The sequence below is a fragment of the Natator depressus genome, chromosome 20, assembly GCF_965152275.1.
Source record: "Natator depressus isolate rNatDep1 chromosome 20, rNatDep2.hap1, whole genome shotgun sequence".
Classification (NCBI taxonomy): domain Eukaryota; kingdom Metazoa; phylum Chordata; order Testudines; family Cheloniidae; genus Natator; species Natator depressus.
The window spans coordinates 1,557,918-1,583,327 of record NC_134253.1 but is presented as its reverse complement, the minus strand read 5'-3'; the positions used below and the strand labels follow the sequence as shown (position 1 = coordinate 1,583,327).

The following is a 25,410-nucleotide window of genomic DNA, read 5'->3' as shown; positions in this document are numbered from 1 at the left end:
GCAGGTGCGGAAGCAGCAGAAGGAGCACACCAACCTGATGGCCGAGTACCGCAACAAGCAGCAGCAGCACCAGCAGAGCGCCGCCGCTCTGGCCCTGAGCCCCTCGCAGAGCCCCCGGCTCATGGCCAAGCTCCCGGGGCAGCTGCTCGCCGCCCACGGTGTCCAGCCGCAGCTCCCCCAGCAAACGGGGGCCATGGTGGGGGCGCAAGGCCTGGGCCAGCAGCCCAACCAGCTGGCAGGGCAAGCAGGCGGTGTGCGCTTGCCCCAGGGCGGCGTCTCCATGGCGGTCCAGCAGGGCCTGTCCTTCCTGGGGAACGCCGCCGTCCCCAGCACGTCCAGCAGCTTCTTCCCCGGGAGTCCCGCGCTCCGGGGGCTGGCCGCCGACACCCGGCTGATGCAGGAGAGGCAGTTGCAGAGGATGCAGCTGGCTCAGAAACTGCAGCAGCAGCAAAGCATGCTGGGACAGGTGTCCTTGCAGCAGCAAAGCATGCTGGGACAGGTATCGCAGCAGCAGCAGCAGCAAAGCATGCTGGGACAGGTGTCATCGCAGCAGCAGCAGCAGCAAAGCATGCTGGGACAGGTGTCATCGCAGCCGCAGCAGCAGCAAAGCATGCTGGGACAGGTGTCATCGCAGCCGCAGCAGCAGCAAAGCATGCTGGGACAGGTGTCATCGCAGCCGTCGCAGCAGCAGCAGCAGCAGCAGCAAAGCATGCTGGGACAGGTGTCATCGCAGCAGCAGCAGCAAAGCATGCTGGGACAGGTGCAGCAGCAGCAGCAAAGCATGCTGGGACAGGTGCAGCAGCCCCCTGCTCCCCAGCAGGGCGGTGGGGGGCAGCCCATGGTTCCGAAGCAGCAGGGCATCCTGGTCCAGCAGCTCTCGCCGCAGCCGCAGCCAGGGATGATGGGGCCCTCCCAGGCGTCCATGCTGCAGCATCAGGGCGTTGCGGGCCGCCAGAACCCCCCGAGGCAGCTGCTGTTGGCGCCCCACCAGCAGAGGGTGCTGGGCTCGCCTCAGCTGGTGCAGCAAACTCAGGGCCTCCTGGGCCACCGGCTGATTTTATCGCCGGCGCAGCAGCAGCAGGCCGGACTTCTGGGCCAGTCACGGCCCTTGCTGACACAACAGCAGCAGAGCTCTCGGGCCCAGCATCAGGCCCTGCTGGGACAGGGGCAGGGGCAGGCCGCCCAGCCGGGCCTCGTGGGGCAGGGGCAGGCCGCCCAGCCGGGCCTCGTGGGGCAGGGGCAGGCTGCCAAGCAGCAGCTACAGCACTTTCCACAGCATGGGGCCCTGGGCCAGTCCCCCTCCATGCCACACTTGAGTCAGGGAGGTCAGCCAGCCCCGCAGGGCGCGGCCGCCAAGGAGCAGCAGGGAGGGGCAGAGAGCGCTGTGCTGCCCCCAGAGGGTCCCGAGGGCAGGGGGCAGCATCAGGTTCAGCTGACTGCCGCCGTGGGTGGGCCGGGCAGCCAGGACCTCGGGGGGCAGCCGCACATGGGCCCTCAGGAGCAGCCGGGCATTCAGAACCTCAGTCCCCTGGCGCTGGCCGGCCAGGAGCAGCAGCTGCAGAAACACCAGCCTGAGCTGGGGCAGCAGCCGGCCATGGCGAGCTCCCTGCAGCTCCAGCAGCCGCAGCGAATGCAGGGGGGCCAGCAGCAAAGCAGCCTGCTTCATCCGCCGCTGCAGAACAGCGGGGGGCTGGCGCAGCTGGGGGGCGCCATGAGGCAAGAGCAGCCGCACTCGGACCCTGCCCAGGGGCCTCACTTGCTGGCCCCGCAGGGCTCGGTGGCAGAACAGCAACAGCAGCCTGGGAGCGTGACGAGCCAGGCGCAAAGGATTGCGGGCCAGCCGCCAACACAAAGCCAAGAACAGCAGCCGAAAGGGCTGGGGAGCCAGCGGCAGCCGACCGCGGGCCAGCGGCTCCCCAGCCTGGCAGGGCAGCACAAGGCTGGGCCGACGGGGCAGCCGCAGCAGAGCCTGCTGGTCCCGCAGGCATCCCATGCACAGAGTATCCTGAGCCAGGTGTCCGCTCCGGTGATGGGCCAATTCCGAGCTCAGCTGCAAGGCGTCATCTCCAAAAACCCGCAGCTGCGGCACCTCACCCCGCAGCAGCAGCAGCAGCTGCAGGCCATCCTGGTGCAGCGCCACCAGCAAAGCCTGCTGCAGCAGAGCCAGGCACTGAGGCAGGCTGGCCCCTTCCCGGGGCAGGCCCAGGCATCGCTGGAGCAGGGGCCGCACCCTCCCTCGGCCCTGCAGGCCTCCGTGGTGCACCAGCAACCGAGGCAGCCGGGGACGGTGTTCCACGTCCGGCCAGCCGGCCCCTCCGCTGCTGCAGAGCAGATGCAGCCAGGGTTTGTCATGGAGCAGGCGACCGCCGGCCAGCAGAGAGTGCCGCTGAGCGCCCCCCAGCAGCCGCTGGCGGAACTGGTGCACACGGCACTGGTGGGGCGTAGTCCCCAGCAGGGGGTGCTCAGACTCTCGGCCCCGCCGGCGGCCACCCCGGTCCAGGCACCCATGAGCATGGTCAGCCTGGGCTCTGTGCATCAGCACCCCCCACCCAGCCGGGAACAGAGCCCCCAAGAGCCAAAGGAAGCCTCCCCACCCACCCTGGCCAGGCCGCCCAGTGTGGCACAGAGCCCTGGGGCGCAGCCCGAGCACAGGCTGACGCCCATGCAGAATAGCTTCCTGGTGGAGCCGGTGCCCGCTGTCCCAAAGCCACCCCCCAGCCAAACAGGGGAGGAGTCCTTTGCTGGGACCCCTGGCCACTGGGAGCCAGCAGCGCAGGGTCCCAACTCCTCTCCCAGCATGGAGCCCATGGATGGATCGAGAAAGCCCCTGGACCGCAGCCTGGCCGGGAGTCAAGTCAACGGGCAGGTGGTAGAAAGGCCGGGCCCACAGGCCTCTCCTCTGGAAGGGGAGGCCCTGCCAACCGAGGCCCCCGGGGTCTGCATCAAGCAGGAGCCCAAGGAGGAGACGGCACCGTGCGTGCTGGGCGGGGGCCAGGCTGTGAAACGCGAGGCCAACGGGGAGCCGGCGCCCACCCCAGCCAACAAGCTCCTGATGGGTAGCCAGCTGCTGGCGGGCGCCAGGTCTGAGGCTGGGCACCTGCTGCTGCAGAAGCTGCTGCGGGCCAAGAACGTGCAGCTGGCGTCGCAGCGCTCTGCCGAGGGGCTGCGGTCCGAGCTCAACGGGCACAGTGACAGCAAGCTCTCGGGGCTGGAGCAGAGGCTGCAGGCAGCGCCCCCCGGCAGAGAGGTGAGCGGGGGCCATGCCGGGTGTGTGTGTGGGGGGGTACGGCGGGGGGGGTAAATGCAGTGGTGTGCAGAGCACGCACCCGTCCCCTGCCCTGCAGTGTGGGTGGGGTGGGGCAGCAGGCAGCCCCGTGACTCACCCTCTCCCCACAGGATCCCTCCGCCAGCAAGAAGCCCCCGGCCCCGAAGCCCAAACGGGCCCAGAAGAGCGGGGAGCGAGTGGCCGCCTCCCGCAAGAAGCTGCGCAAGGAGGATGGGCTCAAATCCAGCGAGGCCCTAATGAAGCAGCTGAAGCAGGTAACCGCCGTCGCCCCGCCCCGCCGTCGCGTGCCCCCCAGCACCTCGCGCAGCCCAACCTGGCCCTGCCATTTCCAGGGGCTGGGACTGGTGGGTCTCTCAAGGCTTCCTGGTCTGGTCAGGTCGCACACTGGGGGGCCCCAATCCGGGGGTGGGGGCCAAGTTCCCTCTAAGCTGGGTGCTCCCGCAGGGGCTCAGGGCTGCAGTGGGGGGGTGGGGTCTCCCCGCCAGCCCCTGCATGGACCTGCTGCAGCTGGGGAGGGCTGGTGGGAGTCCTCTCTCCACACCGCAGCCCCTGGGCAGACTGCACCCCAGAGCCCTCACCCCCACCCCAACCCTCTGCCTGAGCCTCCTCCCGCATCCCTCAGCCCCACCCCAGAGCCCGCTTCTCCCCCCCCCCAGCCCTGAGCCCCCTCCCACACTTCAAACCCCTCGGCCCCACCACACATCACCTCCATATGGGTGCACATAACAAAATTCATTCCGCACATGGACTTAAAATCCGAGAGGGAATGCTGGGGGGTACCCTATCGCCTGTACCAGCCCAGAGGGGTTAAGCTGCTCACGCGTTCATGCCTTGAGCAGTTCTGGGGGTTTCCTCTCCCGACAGGAGCTCTCCCTGCTGCCCCTGGTAGAACCCACCATCACGGCCAACTTCAGCCTCTTTGCGCCCTTCGGCAGCAGCCCCATCAACGGCAAGAGCCAGCTGAAGGGGGCGTTCGGCAGTGCCGTGCTGGACAGCGTCCCCGACTACTACACCCAGCTCCTCACCAAGGTACTGCCCGCCCCAGCCTGGGCAGGGCCCCGTGCCTCAGTCTCCCTATCTGTGGGTGAACTAACAGAGCTGAGCCATCCACTTTGGGGGGGGAGGCAGGAAGAGCAGGGATTGGGATTGGGGGGTGAGGAGGGGGTGGGGAGAGCAGGGATTGGGTGCAGGGAGGGGGCGGGATGCTGCCTGATAGTGACCATCCATGATGGATCCTCTCCCGGCAGAACAACCTGAGCAACCCGCCCACCCCACCCTCCTCGCTGCCCCCCACTCCGCCCCCCTCCGTGCAGCAGAAGATGGTGAATGGCGTCACCTCCTCGGAGGAGCTGGCCGAGCAGCCCAAGGAGCCGGACCAGGCCCGGGAAGCCGAAGGCCGGAAGGGTAAGGCGCGCGAGGGCTGCGCACCCAGCCCCACAGCTGGGGCCCCGGGGGGAGCTGCCGACCTACCCCCTCCCCAGGGGAGCAGAGAGCTCTGGTGGGGGGTTGTGTGGGTACCCCGGTGCCCCCTGCTGGCCAACCCGGGAGCATCACTGATGGGATGTGGGAGGAGCTTCTGCCAGGGCGAGTGGGGCTGACGGGGAGGTGGGCGGGGCTGATGGGCCGGGGGCGGGGCTGCTGTGCTGGGCAGCATGCCCATGGCAGGCAGCGTCTGGCTCCGCGCGCCAGGCCTTGGTGCTTGCTGACTCTCGCCCTCCTTCCCTTGCCCAGATGCGCCCGCCGTGGAAGTGAAGAGCCTGGACCTGCTGGCAGCCTTGCCCACGCCCCCGCACAACCAGACGGAGGACGTGAGGTGAGGGGCCGGGGGAGGGCTCCCGTCCTGGGCTGTGCCGTTGCTTTGCCCCTCCCCAGCTCCCTTGGGGAGGGTGGGGGTGTCCTCTGGCCGTGCCAAACACCGTGCTGGGGTGGGGGGGCGGGCTGGGGCTGTGGGGAGTCTCCTGGGTGCAGTGTGGGAAGGGCGAGGGCCCCCCCGGCCTCTCGCCAGTGATGGCAGGAGGGGCCAAGGGGTCCCTGGTCTGCGGGGTCTCACCAGCGTCTCCCCTCAGGATGGAGAGCGACGAGGAGAGCGACTCCCCCGACAGCATCATCCCCGCCTCGTCCCCAGAGAGCATCCTGGGCGAGGAGCCGCCCCGCTTCCCCCTGCTGGCCGAGGCGAAGCCGGAGCTGCAGGAGCGGGTGCTGTCGCCAGTCATCCCCATCATCCCCAGGGCCAGCATCCCAGGTGGGCACGGGCGGGGGGTGAGGGCCCCAGTAAGGTGGGCTGGGTACCTGGGGGGAGAAGGTGGGCTGGGATATCCTGGTGGGTGAGTGCCCCTTTAAGGGCTGGGTTGGCCTGGGTGCAGTGTGGGGGGGGGCTGGGTAAAGTGTGTATGGGGAGGCCCTGGTGGGTTGGCCTGGAGGGTGGGCTGGGTCGCCCTGGGGGCTGGGTGAAGTGTGTATGGGGAGGCCCTGGTGGGTGGGGCTGGGTCAGCCTGGGGGCTGGGTGAAGGGTGTATGGGGAGGCCCTGGAGGGTGGGCTGGGTGGGGCTGGGTCGGCCTGAGGGTTGGGTGCCATGTGCAGAGGGGTCCCTGGGGGCGGGGTCCCTTCACGGGGCTGGGGGCGGGCACAGCACGCACCTAACCTGTCTTTTCTCCTGCTCTCAGTGTTCCCCGACCCGAGGCCCCCCGAGGCACGGGAGCCCTTCGGGGAGCACGGCGGGAAGGTGGCCCTGGCGCAGGGCATCGCCTGGGAGAAGGGGAAGGGCAGCGAAGTCTCTGTCATGCTGACCGTCTCGGCCGCGGCTGCTAAGGTGGGGGAGGCGCCGTGTGCGGGGGGAGCGGGGAGGGCCGGGGCTCCCTTCAGCCCATGCGGAGAGCCCCCGGCATCGTCTCGCCGGGCCCTGCCCCTGGGGAGCTCGGGAGCAGGGTCCTGCCCTGGCTGGGGCCGCAGCGGCGTCTCTGACCCAGCCCTGCCTCTCGCCCCCCAGAACCTGAACGGCGTCATGGTGGCCGTGGCCGAGCTGCTCCGCATGAGGATCCCCAGCTCCTACGAGGTGCTGTTCCCCGAGAGCCCAGTGCGGGGCTCCGGGCCTGAGGCCAAGAAGGTGGAGACGGACGGGGCTGGTGAGTATCGGGCAGCCTGGCGGGAGGAGCCCTGTGGGCAGAGGGTTTCTCCATCCCCCGCTGGGAGCAAGCAGTGGAGCCATGGGGTCCCGTCTCTCTCGTAGGTGGGCTCGGCGGCAAGGCCAAGGCGGCGCTGGCTGGGAAAGCCCCCGACGCTGGCACCGAGTGGCTGAAGCAGTTTGACGCCATGCTGCCAGGGTACAGCCTCAAGAACGAGCTGGACATCCTGACGCTGCTCAAACAGGTCAGTGACCCATGGCGGGGGGGCAGAGGTGTCTCTTGGCCTGGGGCCAGAATGGGGATGTGGGGGCAGCTCTGAAGGACAAATCCCAGGGCCAGCTGCACTCTGGCTTGGCAGCCTGTGGCTGGGCTGATCTCCTGGGCGAGCCCCCCGGTCTCCCCAGCGGGGCTGTCTGGCTCCGTGGGGGAGGGAAGGTGCTGGGAAGCCCTGGGCCCAGCGCCCTCATGCCTGGCCGCTGCGCCCGCGCTCTGAGCCGCCCTGCTCTGTGCCCCCAGGAGAGCCCGGCGCTGGAGAAGGCCGTGCAGCACTGCTACGTGAACAATGTTTCCAACCTGGACGTGCGTCAGCTCTCCGTCCTACCCCAGGAGCCATCCCCACCCCTGTCCCCCTCGCCCCCTCCCTGCCAGCCCCGCCCCCGGGGACAGGATCCCCGAGGCGCCCCCCGAGGTGGCCCCCGCGCCCCCCTCCCCGCCCGCCCTCTCCCCGCCCTCCAAGGAGGAGGCAGCTCGTTCGCCGCCCAAGCTCAAGCAGCGCTCGCGGCCCCCCGGAGGAGGAGAGGAGCCCCGGCCCCGGCTCAAGAAGTGGAAGGGGGTGCGGTGGAAGCGGCTGCGCTTCCTCATCACCATCCAGAAGGGCGGCGCCAAGCAGGACGGCGAGAAGGAGATCTCCGAGTTCATCGAGAAGCTGGGCACCACCCTGCGGCCCGAGAAGGTGCCCCGGGACCTGCGCAAATGCTGCTTCTGCCACGAGGAGGGGGACGGTGCCACCGACGGGCCCGCCCGCCTCCTCAACCTTGACCTGGACCTCTGGGTGCACCTGAACTGCGCCCTGTGGTCCACCGAGGTGTACGAGACGCAGGGCGGGGCGCTGATCAACGTGGAGGGGGCGCTGCACCGAGGGCTGCTCACCAAGTGCTCCCTGTGCCAGAAGACGGGCGCCACCAACAGCTGCAACCGCATCCGCTGCCCCAGCGTCTACCACTTCGCCTGCGCCATCCGGGCCAAGTGCATGTTCTTCAAGGACAAGACCATGCTGTGCCCGCTGCACAAGCTCAAGGGCCCTGCGAGCAGGAGCTCAGCACCTTCACCGTCTTCCGGCGCGTCTACATCGAGCGGGACGAGGTGAAGCAGATCGCCAGCATCATCCAGCGCGGCGAGCGCCTGCATATGTTCCGCGTGGGCGGCCTGCTCTTCCACGCCATCGGCCAGCTGCTGCCCCACCAGATGGGCGACTTCCACAGCGTCACGGCCCTCTACCCCGTGGGCTTCGAGGCCACCCGCATCTATTGGAGCTTGCGCACCAACAACCGCCGCTGCTGCTACCGCTGCACCGTCTGCGAGAGCAACGGGCGCCCCGAGTTCGTGGTGCAGGCCATCGAGCAGGGCCTGGAGGACCTGGTCTTCACCGGACGCCTCGCCACAGGGTGAGGCCGGGCCCGGCTCTCCGTTAGCCTGCCGCTGCTCCCCGCCCCAGAGTCAGCCGCAGCTCGGCATGGGGTGGGGATCCCTCTGTAAACAGCTGCTGTGTCCCACCCAGAGGGGCTGCACTGGCGCACTGGGTGGCCCGTCTCTGGCAGCATAATTCCGTGGCTGTTAACCAGCTGCTGCAGCCCGCCCCAGAGGTGGCTGCCTTTCACTGTGGTGGGGGAGTTGATGCCTTGGGCTTGTTTGCCAGGCCATAGGGAGTCGCTGCTAGGGGTGAGGGGGGCTGGTGGGGAGCAGGTCCGGAAGCCAAGTCTCATCTTTTTCCCTCCCCCCCCAGCCGTCTGGAACCGCATCATCGAGCCAGTGGCGGCCATGAGGAAGGAGGCCGACATGCTGCGGCTCTTCCCCGAGTACCTGAAGGGCGAGGAGCTCTTTGGTCTCACGGTGCACGCGGTGCTGCGCATTGCCGAGTCTGTATGTACCCGGGGGGAGCCCTGAACCCCTCACCCGACGGGAGGGGCAGGCTGGGGGGTCTCCCGACAGCGAGGGGCGGGAGGGACACAGCACCCGGCCATATGCTTGGAACCACATCGGCCGGGACCCCCCTGGGACTGTGGCCCAGCACAGGGGCCGGTGCCAGCTGGGCACATTCAGGGAAGCACTCGCACCCCGAGGGGTGGCCCCCCTGCCCACGGCCCCGAGGGGATGGGGGTGCGGAACAGGGCTCGTCCTTTTCAGTGGATCCCCTCCAGTTACCGGGCCTGGGGTGCTGTCAGCCAACCCACGGTGGGTTCTGCTTGCTCCCTCCCAGCTGCCTGGCGTGGAGAGCTGCCAGAATTACCTGTTCCGCTACGGGCGCCACCCACTGATGGAGCTGCCGCTCATGATCAACCCCACCGGCTGTGCCCGCTCCGAGCCCAAGATCCTCACCCACTACAAACGGTTAGCGGGGGAGAGGGAGGGGGGCCACCTGTGGGGGAGGGGCCCTGGCCTGGGTTGGAGCTGGGGTTCCCCAGGCCTGGGGCTGGGCGGGAGGGAATTGCAAACTGAGCCTCAACGGGCTGGGCTCTCCCAGCCACTCCCTTGGGGCCCCATGTGCTCGGGGCTGGGGGAGGTCAGTGCTGGTCCCTCCCCCCACCCCCATCTCCCCACTGCCGCCGTGCCCATGCTGTCCGCCTGCTGCAGGCCCCACACCCTGAACAGCACCAGCATGTCCAAGGCCTACCAGAGCACCTTCACGGGGGAGACCAACACGCCCTACAGCAAGCAGTTTGTGCACTCCAAGTCCTCGCAGTACCGCCGCCTCAAGACCGAGTGGAAGAACAACGTGTACCTGGCGCGCTCCCGCATCCAGGGGCTGGGGCTCTACGCCGCCAAGGACCTGGAGAAGCACACCATGGTCATCGAGTACATCGGCACCATCATCCGCAACGAGGTGGCCAACCGGCGCGAGAAGATCTACGAGGAGCAGGTGTGTGTGAGGGGCGGGTCTGGGGGGGGAGGGAGGGGGAGACACCACAGGGACTGGGTGGGGGCCTGGAGCACCCTGTGGGCTCAGACCCAGGGTTGTCCCAAGGACACCCTTGGCCCTGCGGCTGCATAACTGGCTTTCTCTGCTCTTCTGGCTCCCAGAACAGAGGAATCTACATGTTCCGCATCAACAATGAACACGTCATCGACGCCACGCTGACGGGGGGCCCAGCCAGGTGAGGGTGTGGGGCACATGGCCGGGGGGGGGGTGGCGGCGGCGGTGCTGGAGTTTGGGGGAAATGCCCCCGTGGGAGCCGCTTGCCCCCTCTAGCTTTCTTCAGCTGGGTGCTCTGCAGTCACTGACACCCTCTCCCACCCCCGCTGTGCGGAGGGCAGTGGCTGAGAACTTACGGCACTCGACTACAATCCGAAAGGTGCTGGGTTCAAGTCTGACGCGATCTCCGGTTGAAAGGCCAGCTGCACAGGGGGTACCTGCCCCGTTGGGTGAGCGCAGTCACGTTGCTCCCTGTAAACCTGGATGGCCTAGCCCGCGTCAGCCCCATGAGCTGGGGGCTGTGGGGAACTTGGAAACCGAGGCAGAGTGAGGAAGGGATTTGGCAGTGGCAGAGCTGGGAAGAGAACCCAGGAGTCCTGGCTCTAGCCCCCCCCATCCTCTGGTCTGTATGTCAGGCACCCTGTCTCCCCTCCCAAGCTGTGCAAGGGGTCTCTGGCATTGACTCGACATATCAAGTCTCGTATTTCGCCCCCCAAGCTGTGCCTGAGCATTCCTGCTGGGGGGCAGGGGGATGCAGGGCCTGACCCGCTCACTCTGGGCTCACCCAGATCCCCACTCTGATGCCTCCTCTCTGCCCTTCCTGCCAGGTACATTAACCACTCCTGCGCCCCAAACTGTGTGGCTGAGGTCGTGACCTTCGACAAGGAAGATAAGATCATTATCATTTCCAGCCGCCGGATTCCCAAAGGGGAGGAGGTAGGGAACTGGGTCCACGAGGCGGGGGGCGGGGGTCCCAGCCTGGCCTTGGGGCTTCTGGCATGCGGTTAGTGCTGCCTCCTGGCTCAGGGAGCTTGGCGCAGCGGGCGGGGCCCCCCTTAGCAGCATCTGCCCAGCAGGTCACCCAGCACGCACGCACACGCCAGCCTTCCCATAGGCGCACCCCGAGCTGTTCAGAGCACTGGGGAGAGATCAGCCACTAGGGGGAGCTCCGGCCCCACAAGAGGACCCAATCAAAGCAGAGTCTGGGTGGGCCAGGAGGGGGCAGGGCTGTGGCTGGCCCCCTGGAGATAGGCGAGGAGGGGGGTGGGGTGCACCAGGGCCCCCCTCCTCCCCCCACAAGTTGGGCCAGGACGGGGCGGGGCTGCACGGGGCCAGGACGGGGCAGGCATGGTGTGGCTCGGCAGCTGGTGATGTGAGTGCTGCCGATCTGCCAGGGCGTTGCTGGCTATGTAACGCTCTGCCCCTTTCGCCCCCAGCTGACCTACGACTACCAGTTTGACTTTGAAGACGATCAGCATAAGATCCCCTGCCACTGCGGAGCCTGGAACTGCAGGAAATGGATGAACTAGCCACCACGGGGCCACCAGTCACAGGCAGCCCCGGGGGCACAGCAGAGCCTGCTGAAGGAGGCCTCTGTTGCGGGTTCTCCTCCCCCTTTGCCATGCTGGGGGCGGGGGGCGCAGAGATGGCGCAGGGGAAACGTCCCCATCTGGAACCCAGGAAGCGAGGTTGGTGCAGGTGGGTCAGCCGGGGCCACCTTCAGTTCCAAAGGCGAGGTGGCTCCAGGGGGCGCCCGTCCTTGCTCACACCCATCGGATGCTGCCCGCCTCACCTCCACAGGGAGGGCATATCGAAAAGACTAGGGACCTCGGTGCTCTCCCTAGCCACTCCAGCCCTGCGCGCCTCGGCCCTGGGCCTCTGCTGGCAGGGCGCTGCTCTCCCCGGGTGGGTGGCCGCAGCGCCATGAGTGGAACTGATGAACTGGCAACTCAGGGTTTTCTTTGTTTTGTTTTGTGAGGAGGGTGGGGCCTGTGGCACCAACAAAACCTGCCCTGTCCACCTTGCTCACTGTAAATAACTGGATGGATGCGGGGTGATCGGGGTGCTCCAGCTTGGAGTCCGGGGCGGGGCGGCCGAGGTATCGGACCCACGGGGAGCTCAGATCCAGTCTGTCTGTTTAAAACAAAAACAAACAAAAAAAAAACTAATAATATTTGCTCGCTAACTTACCAAGGTAACAAAGAGACTCCTTGAGCTTGACAATCCCAAACCTCCCAGCCCGGCTCTCTGGAGACAGACAGAGCTCGCTTGGGCTTCGGTTTATTTCTTGTTCCGTCAACGAAAGCACCGTGAGCATGTGAAGGAGGCACCCACTGCTGGAGCAGAGCTGGGGAGAGCCGCGTGCAGAAAAGGGCTCCCCACCCCCATGGACGCAAGGAGCCTCTGCACCCAAACCTACCTCATTTTAAGTGTTAGATTCTGCTGTTTTCAATGTGACCCTCCCTCCGAGACTGACCACACGCAACCTTCCTCGTTCTGAATGAGAACTAGTGGCCGTGGGGGGAGCCTGGGGCAGAGGGAGATTGTTGCCTTGAGCTCTGACCTGGTTCTGCCTGGAAGGAGAGAGACCATAAAATATCCCAGGATCCCCTCCCCCCACCTGTGGGGCCCGCCCGGTTAGGTGCACAGGTGTGTTCCTGGTGACTCCCCCACCGTGCACAAAGCTGGGCACTCTGCTGCCAGCCCAGAGGCAGAGCCCAGGAGAGGTGGGGGTTCGGGGCTTGAATTAGAACGTGCCAAGACCCTGGCCCTGCTTCCACCCACCTTCCCAGCCCGGCACAAGCAGCCCCCGAGCGCCGCTGCCGGACACTGAGCCCAGCGTGTCGGGGAGACCAGGTGTCCGTTCAAGCCCCTGGGGCTGGAGGAGCTGAGCTCCATGGGGGGCCTGGTTTCAGGCTGAGAGTTGACTGCTGCTGCCATACTCCTGAGTCTGGGGGTAGGGTGGGGGGCCGAGCTCTGCTCTGGGCCCTGCCTCAGCCACTCCGCTCCCCCACTAACCAGCTCCCCTTTCACTAGCAGAACTGCTGCTCCAGGCTGGCCTGAGGAGGCTGTCTGGGTCTGTAATGTCGGCGTGGTATGGGGGGTATTTATCTATTTATACCTTAGCTTGTATATATTAGAATCTTGGGGGGCTCTCTTCTGTGCTCTGCTTGGCTGAGATTTTGGACTGTGCGGGAGGGGAGATCTTGGGGGGGAAAGGGGGGGCATGTTCCATAACTCAACCAGGGGGAGCAAACATCCTCCCCACTCCCTGCTCTTGTCTTCATTGTTAAATAGAAACCCCGTATGTGAAGGGGTCCAGGAGCCTCCTGCCAGGCGTGGGCTCCCCAGGGAAGGGAGAGGATTGGTGACATTACAAACTGGGCACCACGTCTCGCCCTCCAGCCTCCCCCTGCCACAGCACCCTCTTGCTGACGGTTGAATGCTCATCCGGGAGGGACCTTCTAAGACTGCTGTAAACCAGATGGGGCAGGAGGTCCCGCTCTCGCTGCCCCTTTCCAGTAAACTGTATCGTTTGACATCTCTTAACGCACAAAGGCCTGACACCCCCACCCCCTCGGGGACGGCATAGGGAATAGCACAGTTGTGAGGAAAGAAGCAGAACGAACTCCTGCAGTGCTCTCCCATGCCACAGCTGCCTGGCTCAGCTGAGGAGGGGTCTCTTTTGTATTAAACTTCCTTCCTCTCCTGGGGCGGGAGAGGGAATGAAATGAAGTGAGATTATTTTGGGGGGAGTGAAATCTGGGGGAGGGGGCCCCAGGGCATTTTATGTTTTTAAATCAAAAGATTTTGAGTGAGAGAGAAGTGGTGTCGTGTTTTTAAAAAGCTGCTTCTGCAACTATTCAAAGCTGCAAAAGGTTTAAAATGAAATGTTGGAACTCGGGGTGAGGGCAGGGAATAATAAAATAAAAACTATACACAAAATTTAAATTTAACCCTGTAAATAAAATGGGAGCTGTGTAGAGAAAAAAACGTTTTTACCAATAATAAAACCACTGGATGTTATTTTAAAATAAAGATGTGTGAGAGAGAAAAAGCCAGTATAACTTTTTTGTTTTTTTCCATTAACTTGGAAGGCTGTAAAGTGTATAAAATAAAAATTTAAAAAATTACTACAAAAAAACAATTAAAGCTGGGAAAGAGGAAAGAAAATACCAGAGTATAGCAGGTTGTAAGACTTTTTAGACTATGGTTAGAGTATAAAATAGTCCTGTAGATTTTAGCTGGGGAGGGGGGAACCCTATACAGTTTTTAATTTTTATATAAACTATAATCCAGCCCCAGAGCTGACATTTGATTTTTTTTTAAAGTTCTCTGCTTGTAAAATTGCATTCAAAGCCTTGTCCAATACTTCTGTTTGTTTACAGTTGCAGATATTATCTTCTAAGTTTTACCTTTTATGACCCTGAAATAACCATTTATTATTTTGTTGGGTTTTTTTAAAAAAATAAAGTTTAAAATAAAACTATGGCAAGCGTGGACTCTGTGAGGAATCTTCCTGTGTGTTTTGGGGTTTTATTTTTTGTGTGTACCCTGTACAGCGAGGTGGTCCTTCGTAACAAAGAAAAGAATGGAAAAAATAAAATTATTCCTTTTTTAAGAAAAACAAAAAAATGAACTTGTATGTGGCATGTTTTGTATTGGATATAATTTTGAAATGTATATAATTTATGTTTAAAGAGGCAAAGAGTGAGTTTCAAATTTTGCTTCTCTGAGTTTGTTTTTAAAGGAAAAAAATAAAAGTGCATTTTAAATACTGGGTGATCTTGGACTTCCGCCTGTGGTTTTTTTGTTGTTGTTGTTCCATATTCTCTCTTCCCTCCCCCAAATTTAAATGCAGCTCAAGTTCCCAGCTCATGCTCCTACCAGCCTCCTCTGGGAAAAGATTTTGTAGGAGAGTCGCTGTGCTCCAGTGGTGCATGGGTGCCAGAGCTGGGGCCAAAGGGCCATTACTCCCCCCAGGTTTTAAAGACGAGCACTTTGACCAGAGCTGGGTGGTGTGAGGTTGCCCCTTCTCTGCTGCTATGATTGAAAGGCAGCCATACACACATTTCCCAATCGGTGACAGAAGGCTGCTGAGGCTCCCCTCTACAGGCATCATTGTAGGGGATTGGATCAGTGCCTCCTTACAGCCCAGGCTCTGTCCTCTACCTGGGGTTGCCCCTTGTGAGGTATGAAAACCTGCGACGTCAGGGATGATCCTGAGCCCATTAAATGGGACAGCTTCCCACGTGCACTGAGCACCCTGAGTTCTCGGGCCAGTTACCTAAAAAACAGGACTATGGTTGGAAAACCTGGACAGATCCCGGCCCTATCTCTACCGCATATCAGCACCAGCTGCTTCAAAGGACGGTGCAAGAAATACCCCCCTGGACAATTAGGGGATAACTTTGCCCCAGGGTGGTGCCCTCGAGCTCATGGCTGGCTCCTGCCTGGAAGAGCTTCCAGCCCCTAACTCTGCTTTGGTGTTTCCTACTCTAGTCCCAGCGAGATGCAGCCCTGCTGGGAGCCCGGTGCCCCCTGTGGCTGTGGGGAGATCTGGTGGCAGAGAGTTCCCCAGGCCCGGGGGGGGTAAAGCGCGTCCTTCCTGCAGGTGAGAGTGGGACTGAGAGAACAAGTGTGGAAACCTGCCCCAGCCTGGGACCCCCAGTGCCCAGCTTGTGCCCCCCAGAACCTAGTCTGTGACCCCCCCCCACCGCTATGCCCCCTCAGGGCCTAGTCTGTGCCCCCCCACCCCTATGCCCCCCCAGTGCCCAGGTTGTGCCCCCCTGGGGCCTAGTCTGTGACCCCCCACCCCTATGCCCACCCAGTGCCCAGCTTGTGCCCCCCAGGGCCTAGTCTGTGCCCCCCCACCGCTATGCCCCCCCAGTGCCCAGCTTGTGCCCCCCGGAACCTAGTCTGTGCCCCCCCACCCCTATGCCCCCCAGTGCCCAGGTTGTGCCCCCCTGGGGCCTAGTCTGTGCCACCCCACCCCATGCCCCCCCAGTGCCCAGCTTGTGCCCCCCCGGGGCCTAGTGTGTGACCCCCCCACCCCTGTGCCCCCCCAGGGCCTACTCTGGGCCCCCGCCCCCTTATAATTAAGGGCGGGGAGGTCCCGGCTCCGTGGGGGTCAAAGGTCACTGGGTTCAGGGGTCATTTTATCCGCCGGTTTCTTCCCGCGTCTCCTTCCGGTCACATGACCTCTGCTGGCGGAAGCGGCTGAAGTAGATCCGGGCGGAAGTGAAGCGGCCCCGGCCCCGCCCGCTGCTGCCCCCGGCTGCTCGGCGGGAGCGAGACGAACCGCGGCCATGGAGGCGGTAAGAGCCCGGCCGGCCCCGGGACGGGGGGGGCCCGGTCGGTCCGCGTGGGGAGCCCCCCGGATCGGGCCCCGTCCCGGCACCCGGATCGGGCCCCCCGGACAGGACCCCCCCCCCGGGCCCCCCCGAGAATGGCCCCCCCTGGGTTTGCGTCACCCCCCTTGGACTCCCCCTGCAGTGGGGGGGGCTGCGGGGTCCCCTATCCTGGGAGGGGCCCTGGAGCAGAGACCCCCCCGGGCCCCCCAGCACGTGCCCCCCCCTACGCTGCCCCTGGGGGGCAGACCCGGCCCCCCGGTGACCCCCCCGCTCTGAGTCCCTGCCCGGCCCCCAGGGGCGCCACGTCCTGCCTGGCCCGAGCCTGGCCCCCCCCGCCCTGGCCCCCCCTGCCCGGGCCCGAGATCGAAAGGTCCGCGGGCTCCGGGGCGAGTGGCAGCGCCTGGCGCAGGGGCCCGGGGCCCGGTCCCCTGAGGGCCTCGTCTGTGCCCCGCTGGCCTGGCCTTGCCGCCTCCTCTCCCTGGCGCCTGAGCCGTGAGCCCAAAGCCCTTTTCTCGTGTCTGTCCTGGGAGCTCTCGCCCGCCTCCAGCCCTGCCTGCCTGCGTCCCCCGGCCGGAGCGTGGCCCCGCCAAGGGGCTGGGGGGCCCCCTCTGGGGCTACGGCCCCGACCCGCGGCCGGGCACGGATTCCTCTGGGCGGCCGGGCCAGTGAAGCCAGTGGCGCCGTGGGGCTGTGCGCAGGCTGGGAGCTGCTCTTCCGGAGGGCGCCCCGCGCCCCGGGGGTGTGAGCTCCGTGCCCAGCCCCGCCTGCGCCCAGATCCCTCATTTCCTCCTCCTGGGCCTTTGCTGTGCTGAGCCCCGGACTGGGGACTCCGGTGTGTCCCCGGCCCGCTCCCTCGGTGCCCCGGCTGAGACACTGATGCATGCCTGCAGCCCGGGGAGGGGGTCTGCCAGGATCTGGGGGGCTCCTGGCCTGGAAATAGCGTTCAGGGCTCGGCCGGGCTGTGGTCCCTGCCCACCCACTGTGTGCGTGCCCTAGGGGTTAAAATACCCGCCCAGGGCAACCCGTGGAGGTTGGAGGCCAGAGGGCCGGGTGGGATTTGCTTCCCATTCCTTAGTGCACATCCCAGCCCCGCTGCTTGGCTCCAGGAATGGACCTGGCTGCATGGGGCAGTCCTGTGCCCTGGGACGTGCTGGGGGAGCACCTTGTAACTGGCCAGGCAAGGCTCCCCCATGCGCCCCGAGGCCACGTGCCCCTGCAGCAGAGCGGCCGGGGCGTGTTGCTGAATCTGGGTGCTGGGCAGTGCCCACGGGCCAGTGCTGTCCACATTTCAGGCAGGCTGGTGCAGGGCCTGGCTTAAAGGGACAGAGCCCTCGGATTGGGGCTGTCAGGGAGCCTGCGGCCAGCCAGGCGATCGTCCCTAGGGGGTTTAGCAAGATTGTGGTTGGGGTGCCAAGTCTGGTCTAAGTCCTCTCCGCGTGGCAGTGGCCATGGTGGGATGAGCAGGGGACTCAGTCTGGTTCCTGCTGGAGAAATGTCCATGTGCCTAAAGCCTCGGTGGTCTCCATGCTGAGATGCGGCTGGATCCGGGACTGGCCCCAGGCCTTGGCCGGCCGGCTCTTGGGCTCCCTCCACAGCGATGGTTCATCTAATGGGGCATCGCTGCCAGGGCGTGGCCACCGGGAGCTGTCAAGGTGCTAGGCTTGTGTGCTGGGCGCATCCCACCTGGGGCCTCCTGCCCCCTCCAGCGTCCCTTCTCTTTCTGAATTGGGGGCAGGATTCTCCCTCCCTGTCCCGAGCCCTGGGGCCGCGTAGCTGCACCTGGTAAGCAGCGACCGGGCTCTGCCACAGAGGTGGCTGCCTGTCGGAGGCATGAGAAGCGGTTCCTGGGTGCAGTTTGCAAAGCGCCCTGAGATCAGTTGACATGAAGGAGAAGAGGTCGCTCCGTTGTAGCGGCCAGAGCTTCCTCGAGAGCCCGGCCAGCGCTGGGCCGGAGCCAGGTTCCCTCTCTGAAAAGGAAAGTGAAAAGTGAGGCTTGGCTTTCACTTCCTCCCGGCAGCTCCCTGGCTCAGGCACCTTGCAGCCTGACGGGCATTATGGCCCCAGCCACCCCCCAGCTCACCCACCTTGAAACCCAGCACTGCTCAGCTCCGGGAGCGAAGGATTTGCCCAAGGGAAGGAGCAGGTTAGAGCAGAGGCTGGGAGCCAGGACTCCTGGGTTCTTTTCTCACTCAGCTCTGCCTCGCTGTGTGGGCAAGTCACCTCCCTACTCAGCTGGGCCCAGGAATCGCTGCTTGGGCCGGCAGGAGGTTAAAGGGGCACTGGCTGGGTGGAGTGGGATTTCCCCTGGGAATGGGCAGGGGAAGGAAACCCGCTGCCATGCCTCGTGCGTGCCGTGCCCTGAGCGGGGCGGGTAGCCCCGGGCACAGCGCAGAGAGAGGGGCACAGTGCAGCTGTGTGTGGGGTGGGGGGGACTTTAAAAATGATTTGTTAAAGAGGTTTTTTAAGTTGCTGCAGGAGCAGGGCTGCGTGGGAGGGGTGCCCCCTATGTGTGTGTGTGGGGGGGGGGGCGGGTTGCCATGTTCCTTTCCCAAAGCAATGAGTCCATGTTATGGGGCAGGAGTGCGACCCATCTTATTTCCAGTGTCCCCAGTTGCTTCTCCTCTTCCCAGCAGCTGCTCTGCTCTGCTCTAAGGGAGGGTCTCATCTCAGGGTGGGGGGCACAGCACTGTGGGTCGCTGGGGAGTCTCTGATTTCTGTCTGTCTGCAGGGCCCAGTTCCTGAGAGCATTGCCGAGAAGTGCCCCGTGGCACCCGAAGGTGAGGGCTGGGTCAGGGCAAGGGGGCATCCAGCCATACGGGGGCTCAGACCAGACGGGTGTGTCTGGCCCAGTCCCCTGCGCTGTGTTCGCTAGACCAGCTAGACCTGGCAGGGGTTTGTCTGTCCTCCGGGGATGGAGAACAATCTATCACCCTCCTCTGCCAGCCCTGAAACCGTTCTCAGCCCCCCAGGCTCCTCTTCCCTTGGGTTTTCAGCCTGTCCTCCCAGCTCCTGGGGCGGGTCTGTCGCTCTCTGCAGGACCGTTGGGCCCATCCCCCTGCACACAGCCCCCAGCTGCGGGGAGCGAGCACTCATGGGATGCAGGGGAGGGGGGCATGCTCCCAGACTGGGAGCAAGAGGTGCTCCTCGGAGCAGGACCCCTTTGACCCCCCAGACCTTCCCCTCTGCACTGACAGCTCTTCTGTCACGGCAGGTGGGGGAGTCCGGGCCCTGCACCCCTCTTCCTGGGATTCACTGTGACTCTCAGCCAGCCAGTAAAATGGGAGGTTTATTGGACAATAGGAACACAGTCTAAACGAGAGGTTGTGGGTACAACCAGATGTGACCCTGGGCGGGGGGGAGGGCGGGGGGGAGTGTTGCCCTGGGAATGTGGCAGGGGGGTTTCACTGGGGATGGGAGACCTGAGAGCCTGTCACCTGAGCCGGTAGGGGGAGGTGACACCTCTGCCCGGGAATGTGGACAGAGGCTGCAGGAGGGAGCCTGCTGGGGGGGTTTAGTTTCAGTTCGGGGCTGGGTGGAGGAACGCAGGGAACCCCAGGGCTGCGGTCTAAGCTCCCTGCTCCCCAGAAGGACTTGACTGAGGGGTCCTGGGTGTCCCCACAAGCTCTGTTTTGGACTGTGTTCCTGTTGTCCAATAAACCTTCTGTTTTACTGGCTGGCTGAGAGTCTCAGTGAATCCCAGGAAGAGGGGTGCAGGGCCTGGACTCCCCCACACTCCGTGACACCAGGACCCCTCAGTCAAGTCCTTCTGGGGGGCAGGGAGCTTAGACCCCAGCCTTGGGGTTCCCTGCGTTCCAGCACCAAAGTGAAACCAACCCCCAACCCCCCCCCCCCCCCCAAACAGGCTCTCTCCTCTGGCCTTTGTCCAGTTTCCGGGGCAGAGGTGTTACCTCCCTGGCTCAGGTGACATGCTCTCAGGTCTCCCATCCCCAGTGAAACTCCCCCGCCGCATTCCCAGGCCAACACCGCTCCGGGGGCACAGCATGCCCACTTCCTGCCCAGTCTCACTGCCGGAGCAGGCCCCTGCACTCCCCTCCCCCAGCCCCCTAACTGCGCCTTCTTCCCGCAGACACGGAGCCTGGCAGCGGGGTGTACTCCTGCTTCATGAGGTCCCATCGCTGCTACGACCTGATCCCCACCAGCTCCAAGCTGGTCGTCTTCGACACCTCCCTGCAGGTGGGTGCTCTGCGGGGGCAGCGGGCAGGGCTGGGCGCTGGGTGCGCACCTAGACGGTGGGAAGACTGGCGGTGGCTACGTGTGTGCCCACACCTCAGGTGGGTCCCCCGCGGCACAGGTGGGCTCACCCCAGGGGGCAGGAGGCCCTGAGACAAGCTTCCCTGGGCTCGGCCCCCAGTGCTGGCTGCTCCAGCCGCCTGGCTGCACAGGTTGCCCCACGACCTCTGACAGGCCATCCTGCTTCTGACCCCCGCAGGAGCCCCCTCCAGCCCTCCCCCACCTCCCGGGAACTGTGACAGGCACTGCCCACCCATCCCCCCCAGTCTGACGTGCGTCTGTGTTGGGCTGCAGGTGAAGAAAGCCTTCTTCGCGCTGGTCACCAATGGCGTGCGGGCCGCCCCGCTCTGGGACAGCAAGAAGCAAAGCTTTGTGGGTAAGTCTGGGCCGCAGCTCGGGGGGAGGGGGGTGCTCTGGGGGCCAGAAGGGCCCTGGGGACCGGGCTGCCCGGAGGCTTCTTGCCCCACTCACTTGCTCTCTTCCCTCCAGGGATGCTGACCATCACTGACTTCATCAACATCCTCCATCGCTACTACAAGTCGGCCATGGTAAGGATGGGCCCCTCCTGCCCTGGTGCCAGGGATGGGTACCCGCCCCAGCTCCGTGGGGCTGCGCGGGCCCCTGCCCCTGCCAGCTTTGTTCCTGTGGGGCTGAGGGTTATAACCAAGCCCCCAGCAACGGCCCCACCAGCAACAGGGTCACGCACCTCGTTCCTGGGTGGGGCTGTTAGCGCTGGGGACTGCGCCTCCCACCCCCTGCCCCGGACACAGTCCCCAAGCCGCGCTCGGGCCTACGGCCGAGATGACTGAGGCTAACTCCCCTCCCCCCTGCGTCTAGGTTCAAATCTACGAGCTGGAGGAGCATAAAATCGAAACGTGGCGAGGTAAGGGGGGGCGGTGTGTTTCGGGGGTGAGGATGAAGGAGAAGGAGGGGAGCACAGTGTAGGGGAGGTGCAGTGGTGCCAGGGGGGAGAACCGAAGGGGGAGCTGAGGGGTACTGTGCCATGGGTGGGGGGCTGGGATCCCCTGGGCTCTGCAAAACCCCCCGTGCCAAGGACAGAGCTGGTCTGTTTCCAACCAGAGCTGAAAGCTGCCTCAGGCCCACGTGCCTGCCCCACCTCTCATGACTCCTCCCCACGTGCCCCCCCGCCCTTGGCTGGGACCCCACCTACTCTGTGGCCCCCGCTCAGTGTCTCGCTGAGCGCATCTCCTCTCCCCCACAGAGGTCTATCTGCAAGACTCCTTCAAGCCACTGGTCTGCATCTCCCCCAGTGCCAGGTAAGACCTTGGCTGCTGGCCCCGTTGGGGGGCTGAGGGCTCTGCGTGCCCTCTGGGAAAGGGGGCGGTGGGGGATTATTTATGTGCATTGCCCTAGCGCCTGACAGCCCAGGCCTGGCCTAAGACCCCATGGAGGGCTGGTCCCCATACGATGGTTACAGGCTCTGGGGCTACAGGCTGCCATCCACTGCTGGCCGAGCAAGCCCAGGAGCCCTGCACTAGCCACTGCTCGCTGGGAGGAGAACTCAGGAGTCCGGGGGGCTCTACCCATACTCAGGGCACCTGTCTACCCTGCCCCCTTCTGCCTCGCAGCCTCTTCGATGCCGTCTCCTCGCTGATCCGGAACAAGATCCACCGGCTGCCTGTCATCGACCCGGACTCCGGGAACACGCTCTACATCCTCACGCACAAACGCATCCTCAAGTTCCTCAAGCTCTTTGTAAGTCCTGCCCACCCGGGCCCTCGCTGACGCTCTGCCCGCTGCCCCCTGCAGGGACTCGGGGCGGGGGCGGTGTCCCCTGCTCAGTTGTTGCCCTGGCTCGGGCGCCCGCCCCGTCCAGCTGGCCCCCGGCGGGAACACGCCTTGCCCAGGCTGCCACGTGGACGCCAGCCGGATGCCCCCACCTGGCACCAAGGAACAGCTGCGTGTCCCCTGCTCAGACCGTGATGGCGCCGCCCAGCCCCTGCCGTTGGGCTGAGAAGGTGGTTCGCACCGCTCTCCTCTGGCTGCAGGGGCTCCCCCCCACTCCCAACAGGCCGGGCTGGTGGCACATGACACCCCCCGCTTCCGTATTCCCTGTAGATAGCAGAGGTCCCAAAGCCGGAATTCATGGGCCAAACCCTGGAGCAGCTGAAGATCGGCACCTACGCCAACATCGCCCTGGTGCGCGCCAACACGCCGCTGTACGTGGCCCTGGGCATCTTCGTGCAGCACCGTGTCTCCGCCCTGCCCGTGGTGGACGAGTCAGGTGAGGAGGGGCGGGGGGGGGGGAACATGGCGTGTCCCAGCTCAGGGCCAGCTGCCCCCTTGAGCCCACAGTCTCTGTATCTCCCCCGTGCCCGCCTCTGGCAGGAGCCTGCTGGCCCCCCACTCCGGAGGCGGCTCATTCCTCGGTACGCTGGTCTGGACTGGACTGCCTGTGAGCTCCCCTCCCCCGGGGGGCCATGCCAAGCTGAGACCCCCCCATGCAGAGCCAGACACCCCACCCCCACCCCGGGGCAGCGCGCTGGATAGAAATACGCCAATCCCGAGCCGCGGCTGCAAACCAGGGCTCCCAGCTAAGCTCCATACATGTCCCCAGCTTACCCAGACACCACGCTGGGCCGGGGGCCGCCTATTTCCCGCGCTCCCTGCATCCCTCTCCCACGCTCGGCTCTCCCTCTCCTGCCAGCCCCTCTGTATCCCTGTCAGGAAGCGAATTGATGGACCCTCAAGTTCATGGAGTGCAGTCTGGGACCCCTGAGAATCCCCCGGGTCCCGGGAGCTGCCAGGCAGCATGGGGGAGGTAAAACACGGGTATTGACCTCTGCATTGTCCGTCACCCCCCTGGATGGAACCAATACCAGCCCCCCCCGTCCTCCCCTGGCCCCGTATCCCGCCAGTTCTGAGCTCCCACGACGAGGCCAGGCCCCCAGAGGGCCCTGCAGGGCTGGAACCTCAGCGTCAGCCAGCTGCGGGGAGGGAGGGAGCCAGGCCCTGTCCCCGTCTCACCACCCCCTCCCCTCCTCTGTCTCAGGTCGGGTCGTGGACATTTACTCCAAGTTTGACGTCATTGTAAGTACCATCCCCAATGCAGAGCTTGGGGTGCGGGGTGTACCTACGCCAGCTGGTGGGATTGGGCGTGGGGCTGGTGGGATGGGGGGTGCCTGTATCGGCTGGTGGGACTTGGTGCTCCCCCCACTTGGAACATGGGTGTCACACACAGACGCCCCCTGAGTTGTTGCCCGTGGGTGGCTGTCGCTGCTGGGCATGGCCGAGTTTAGCCCCCACTGGGGGGCAGATTGCTGTGGGGCAGAGTGAGAGCCGCAGGCAGGGTTTGCTCTGGGGCCAGCGAGTGCAGCTCCCCCGTTCGCCCCCCGTCCCCAGAACCTGGCGGCCGAGAAGATGTACAACAACCTGGACGTGACGGTGACGCAGGCCCTGCAGCATCGCTCGCAGTACTTCGAGGGGGTGCTCACGTGCTACAAACACGAGACCCTGGAGACCATCATCAACCGCCTGGTGGAGGCCGAGGTAATCTCCCCCTGTGCGGCCCTTCCTATCCCTGGGCCCACCCCCGGATCCCCCCCATGCCCTGCGGGGCCCCTCCTAGCCCCCATGCCCCTCCGGAGCCTACCATGGCCTCCCCCATGCCCTACGTGACCCTTCCTGTAGACCCCTGGGGAGGGACACAACCCAACCCAGGGACTTGGATGGGAGACCAGGAGCAGGGACAACTCTTCCCTCCCAGTCAGCCTGGCCCCCCCGGGCACTGGCATTAGCCCCCCTGTCCTAGCCAATCCCACCCCACCCTGCCCACGGCTCCGCCTCCCCCCGTTTCCTGGCCCAAACCCCAGTGTCAGTGCTGGGGGCTCCGAGCTCCCTTGGGCTGCAGGGCCCCTGGCTGACCGTGGTCTGTCTGTCTGCCGCAGGTCCACAGGCTGGTGGTGGTGGATGAGAACGAAGTGGTGAAGGGCATCGTCTCCCTCTCTGACATCCTGCAGGCACTGGTGCTCCCGGGCGGGCCGCAGCCCTGAGGGGGGCACCCCGCTGCCTGTTCTGAGACTGTCGCCGCGGTGGGGCTCTGAGGGACAGGGACCATGGATGCCAGGCCCCCCTGGCCACCCATCACCCGCTGGCCCTGCCCTGCTCCACCAGCATCACGCCTCCCGAGCCGCAGCCCCCCAAGCAGGCGGGATGGGGGCTGCACGCCAGCCAAAAGCCAGCAATAAACCCACCCAGTTCTCCCAGGCAGGCTGGAGTGGGGCAGGGCTGGGCCCCCAGGCCCTACAGTGCATCAACACCATGTGTTGGGCATCACTTGGCCGGGGAGATCCTAGCTGGGCACCCTGCACTGGTGCTGCCAGCCCCTCCTGAAATGGCCAGGGAAGCCCTGTGTGATCAGCTGCCCCACGGTGCTGGACCTGTTCCCATTTCTGCGCCCCTCCCCCCCCCCCCCCCCCGGGGGCTGGAACAGTTTCCTTATTTCATCCCCCTCTCCCCCCGGGGGTCAGATCTCAACCAGCTCCTGCCCTGCAACGCCACACGGCCCTGCCCCGGGCATCTGAAACTGCCCTCCCCCCATACCCCAGTGATTTCCCCCCTTCCCTTAAGAAAGTCCAAACTGTTTTTACTGAGCACTGTTTTTGTAGCCTGTTGCTGGACCCCCGGCCTGGGGCAGGGGCCTCACTCACTCGTCCTCTCGCTGGCCCAGGGTGGGAACCCGTCTTTAGTCGGAGTCTGGGCTGGTGGCTGTTGGGAGGTGGGGGTGAGGAGACTCCCAGGGGCTTGTGCCTGGGACCCCGCCCCCACAGTATCTGCACCCATCACTGCTCGGTTATTGTAAGTCTGTAATAAAAACCCGGCCGCGTGTCTAGATGACGCTACTCTTAGGTGGCTGCGTAAGTGGTTGATGGATCAGACTCTGCGTCGTTAGCAAGGGGCAGGGTTCCCCCAGGGCTCGCTCCTAGGGCTGCTGCTCGTCAGTGTTTTCATTAATGACGTGAGTGATGGGGCAGAGGATGCTTAGAACATCTGCCGCTGGCCCCAAGCTGGGCAGGGTTGCAAGCACTTCGGAGGGCAGGATTTGAATCCAGAATGACCTTCCACACGATGAAATTCAGTGAAGACAAGTGCAAAGTATGTCCCTGGGGAAGGAAAAATCGAAAGTGCAGCTGCCCATGGGCAAACTGGCGCGAGGGTCCCATGGCCGGAAAGGAGCCGGGCTCAGC

At 64.7% G+C, this 25,410-nt stretch overlaps 2 protein-coding genes across 2 annotated transcripts in view; both read left to right on the top strand.

Moving 5' to 3' along the window:
- The window catches only part of KMT2D (lysine methyltransferase 2D), a 43,123-nt gene extending 28,745 nt beyond the window's left edge, over nt 1-14,378 (top strand). Inside the window, 19 exon segments of the mRNA XM_074935196.1 lie at nt 5-3,247; nt 3,397-3,540; nt 4,151-4,315; nt 4,534-4,690; nt 5,018-5,099; nt 5,353-5,528; nt 5,951-6,096; nt 6,274-6,409; nt 6,514-6,653; nt 6,926-7,041; nt 7,043-7,701; nt 7,704-8,056; nt 8,058-8,073; nt 8,412-8,548; nt 8,886-9,016; nt 9,260-9,545; nt 9,707-9,780; nt 10,427-10,535; nt 11,036-14,378. Of these exon segments, the coding sequence (XP_074791297.1) occupies nt 5-3,247; nt 3,397-3,540; nt 4,151-4,315; nt 4,534-4,690; nt 5,018-5,099; nt 5,353-5,528; nt 5,951-6,096; nt 6,274-6,409; nt 6,514-6,653; nt 6,926-7,041; nt 7,043-7,701; nt 7,704-8,056; nt 8,058-8,073; nt 8,412-8,548; nt 8,886-9,016; nt 9,260-9,545; nt 9,707-9,780; nt 10,427-10,535; nt 11,036-11,128 (6,363 nt within the window). The 3' untranslated portion in view covers nt 11,129-14,378.
- A 1,448-nt stretch (nt 14,379-15,826) lies between these two features.
- PRKAG1 (protein kinase AMP-activated non-catalytic subunit gamma 1) lies at nt 15,827-25,044 on the top strand. The gene is made up of 12 exons (XM_074935213.1): nt 15,827-15,916; nt 18,681-18,729; nt 20,040-20,146; nt 20,498-20,579; nt 20,693-20,751; nt 21,041-21,086; nt 21,426-21,480; nt 21,793-21,919; nt 22,283-22,448; nt 23,217-23,254; nt 23,567-23,713; nt 24,112-25,044. Exons 1-12 carry the CDS (start codon nt 15,908-15,910, stop codon nt 24,214-24,216), a joined length of 990 nt encoding a protein of 329 aa, XP_074791314.1. The 5' UTR covers nt 15,827-15,907; the 3' UTR covers nt 24,217-25,044.
- The last annotated feature ends 366 nt before the right edge of the window (nt 25,045-25,410 follow it).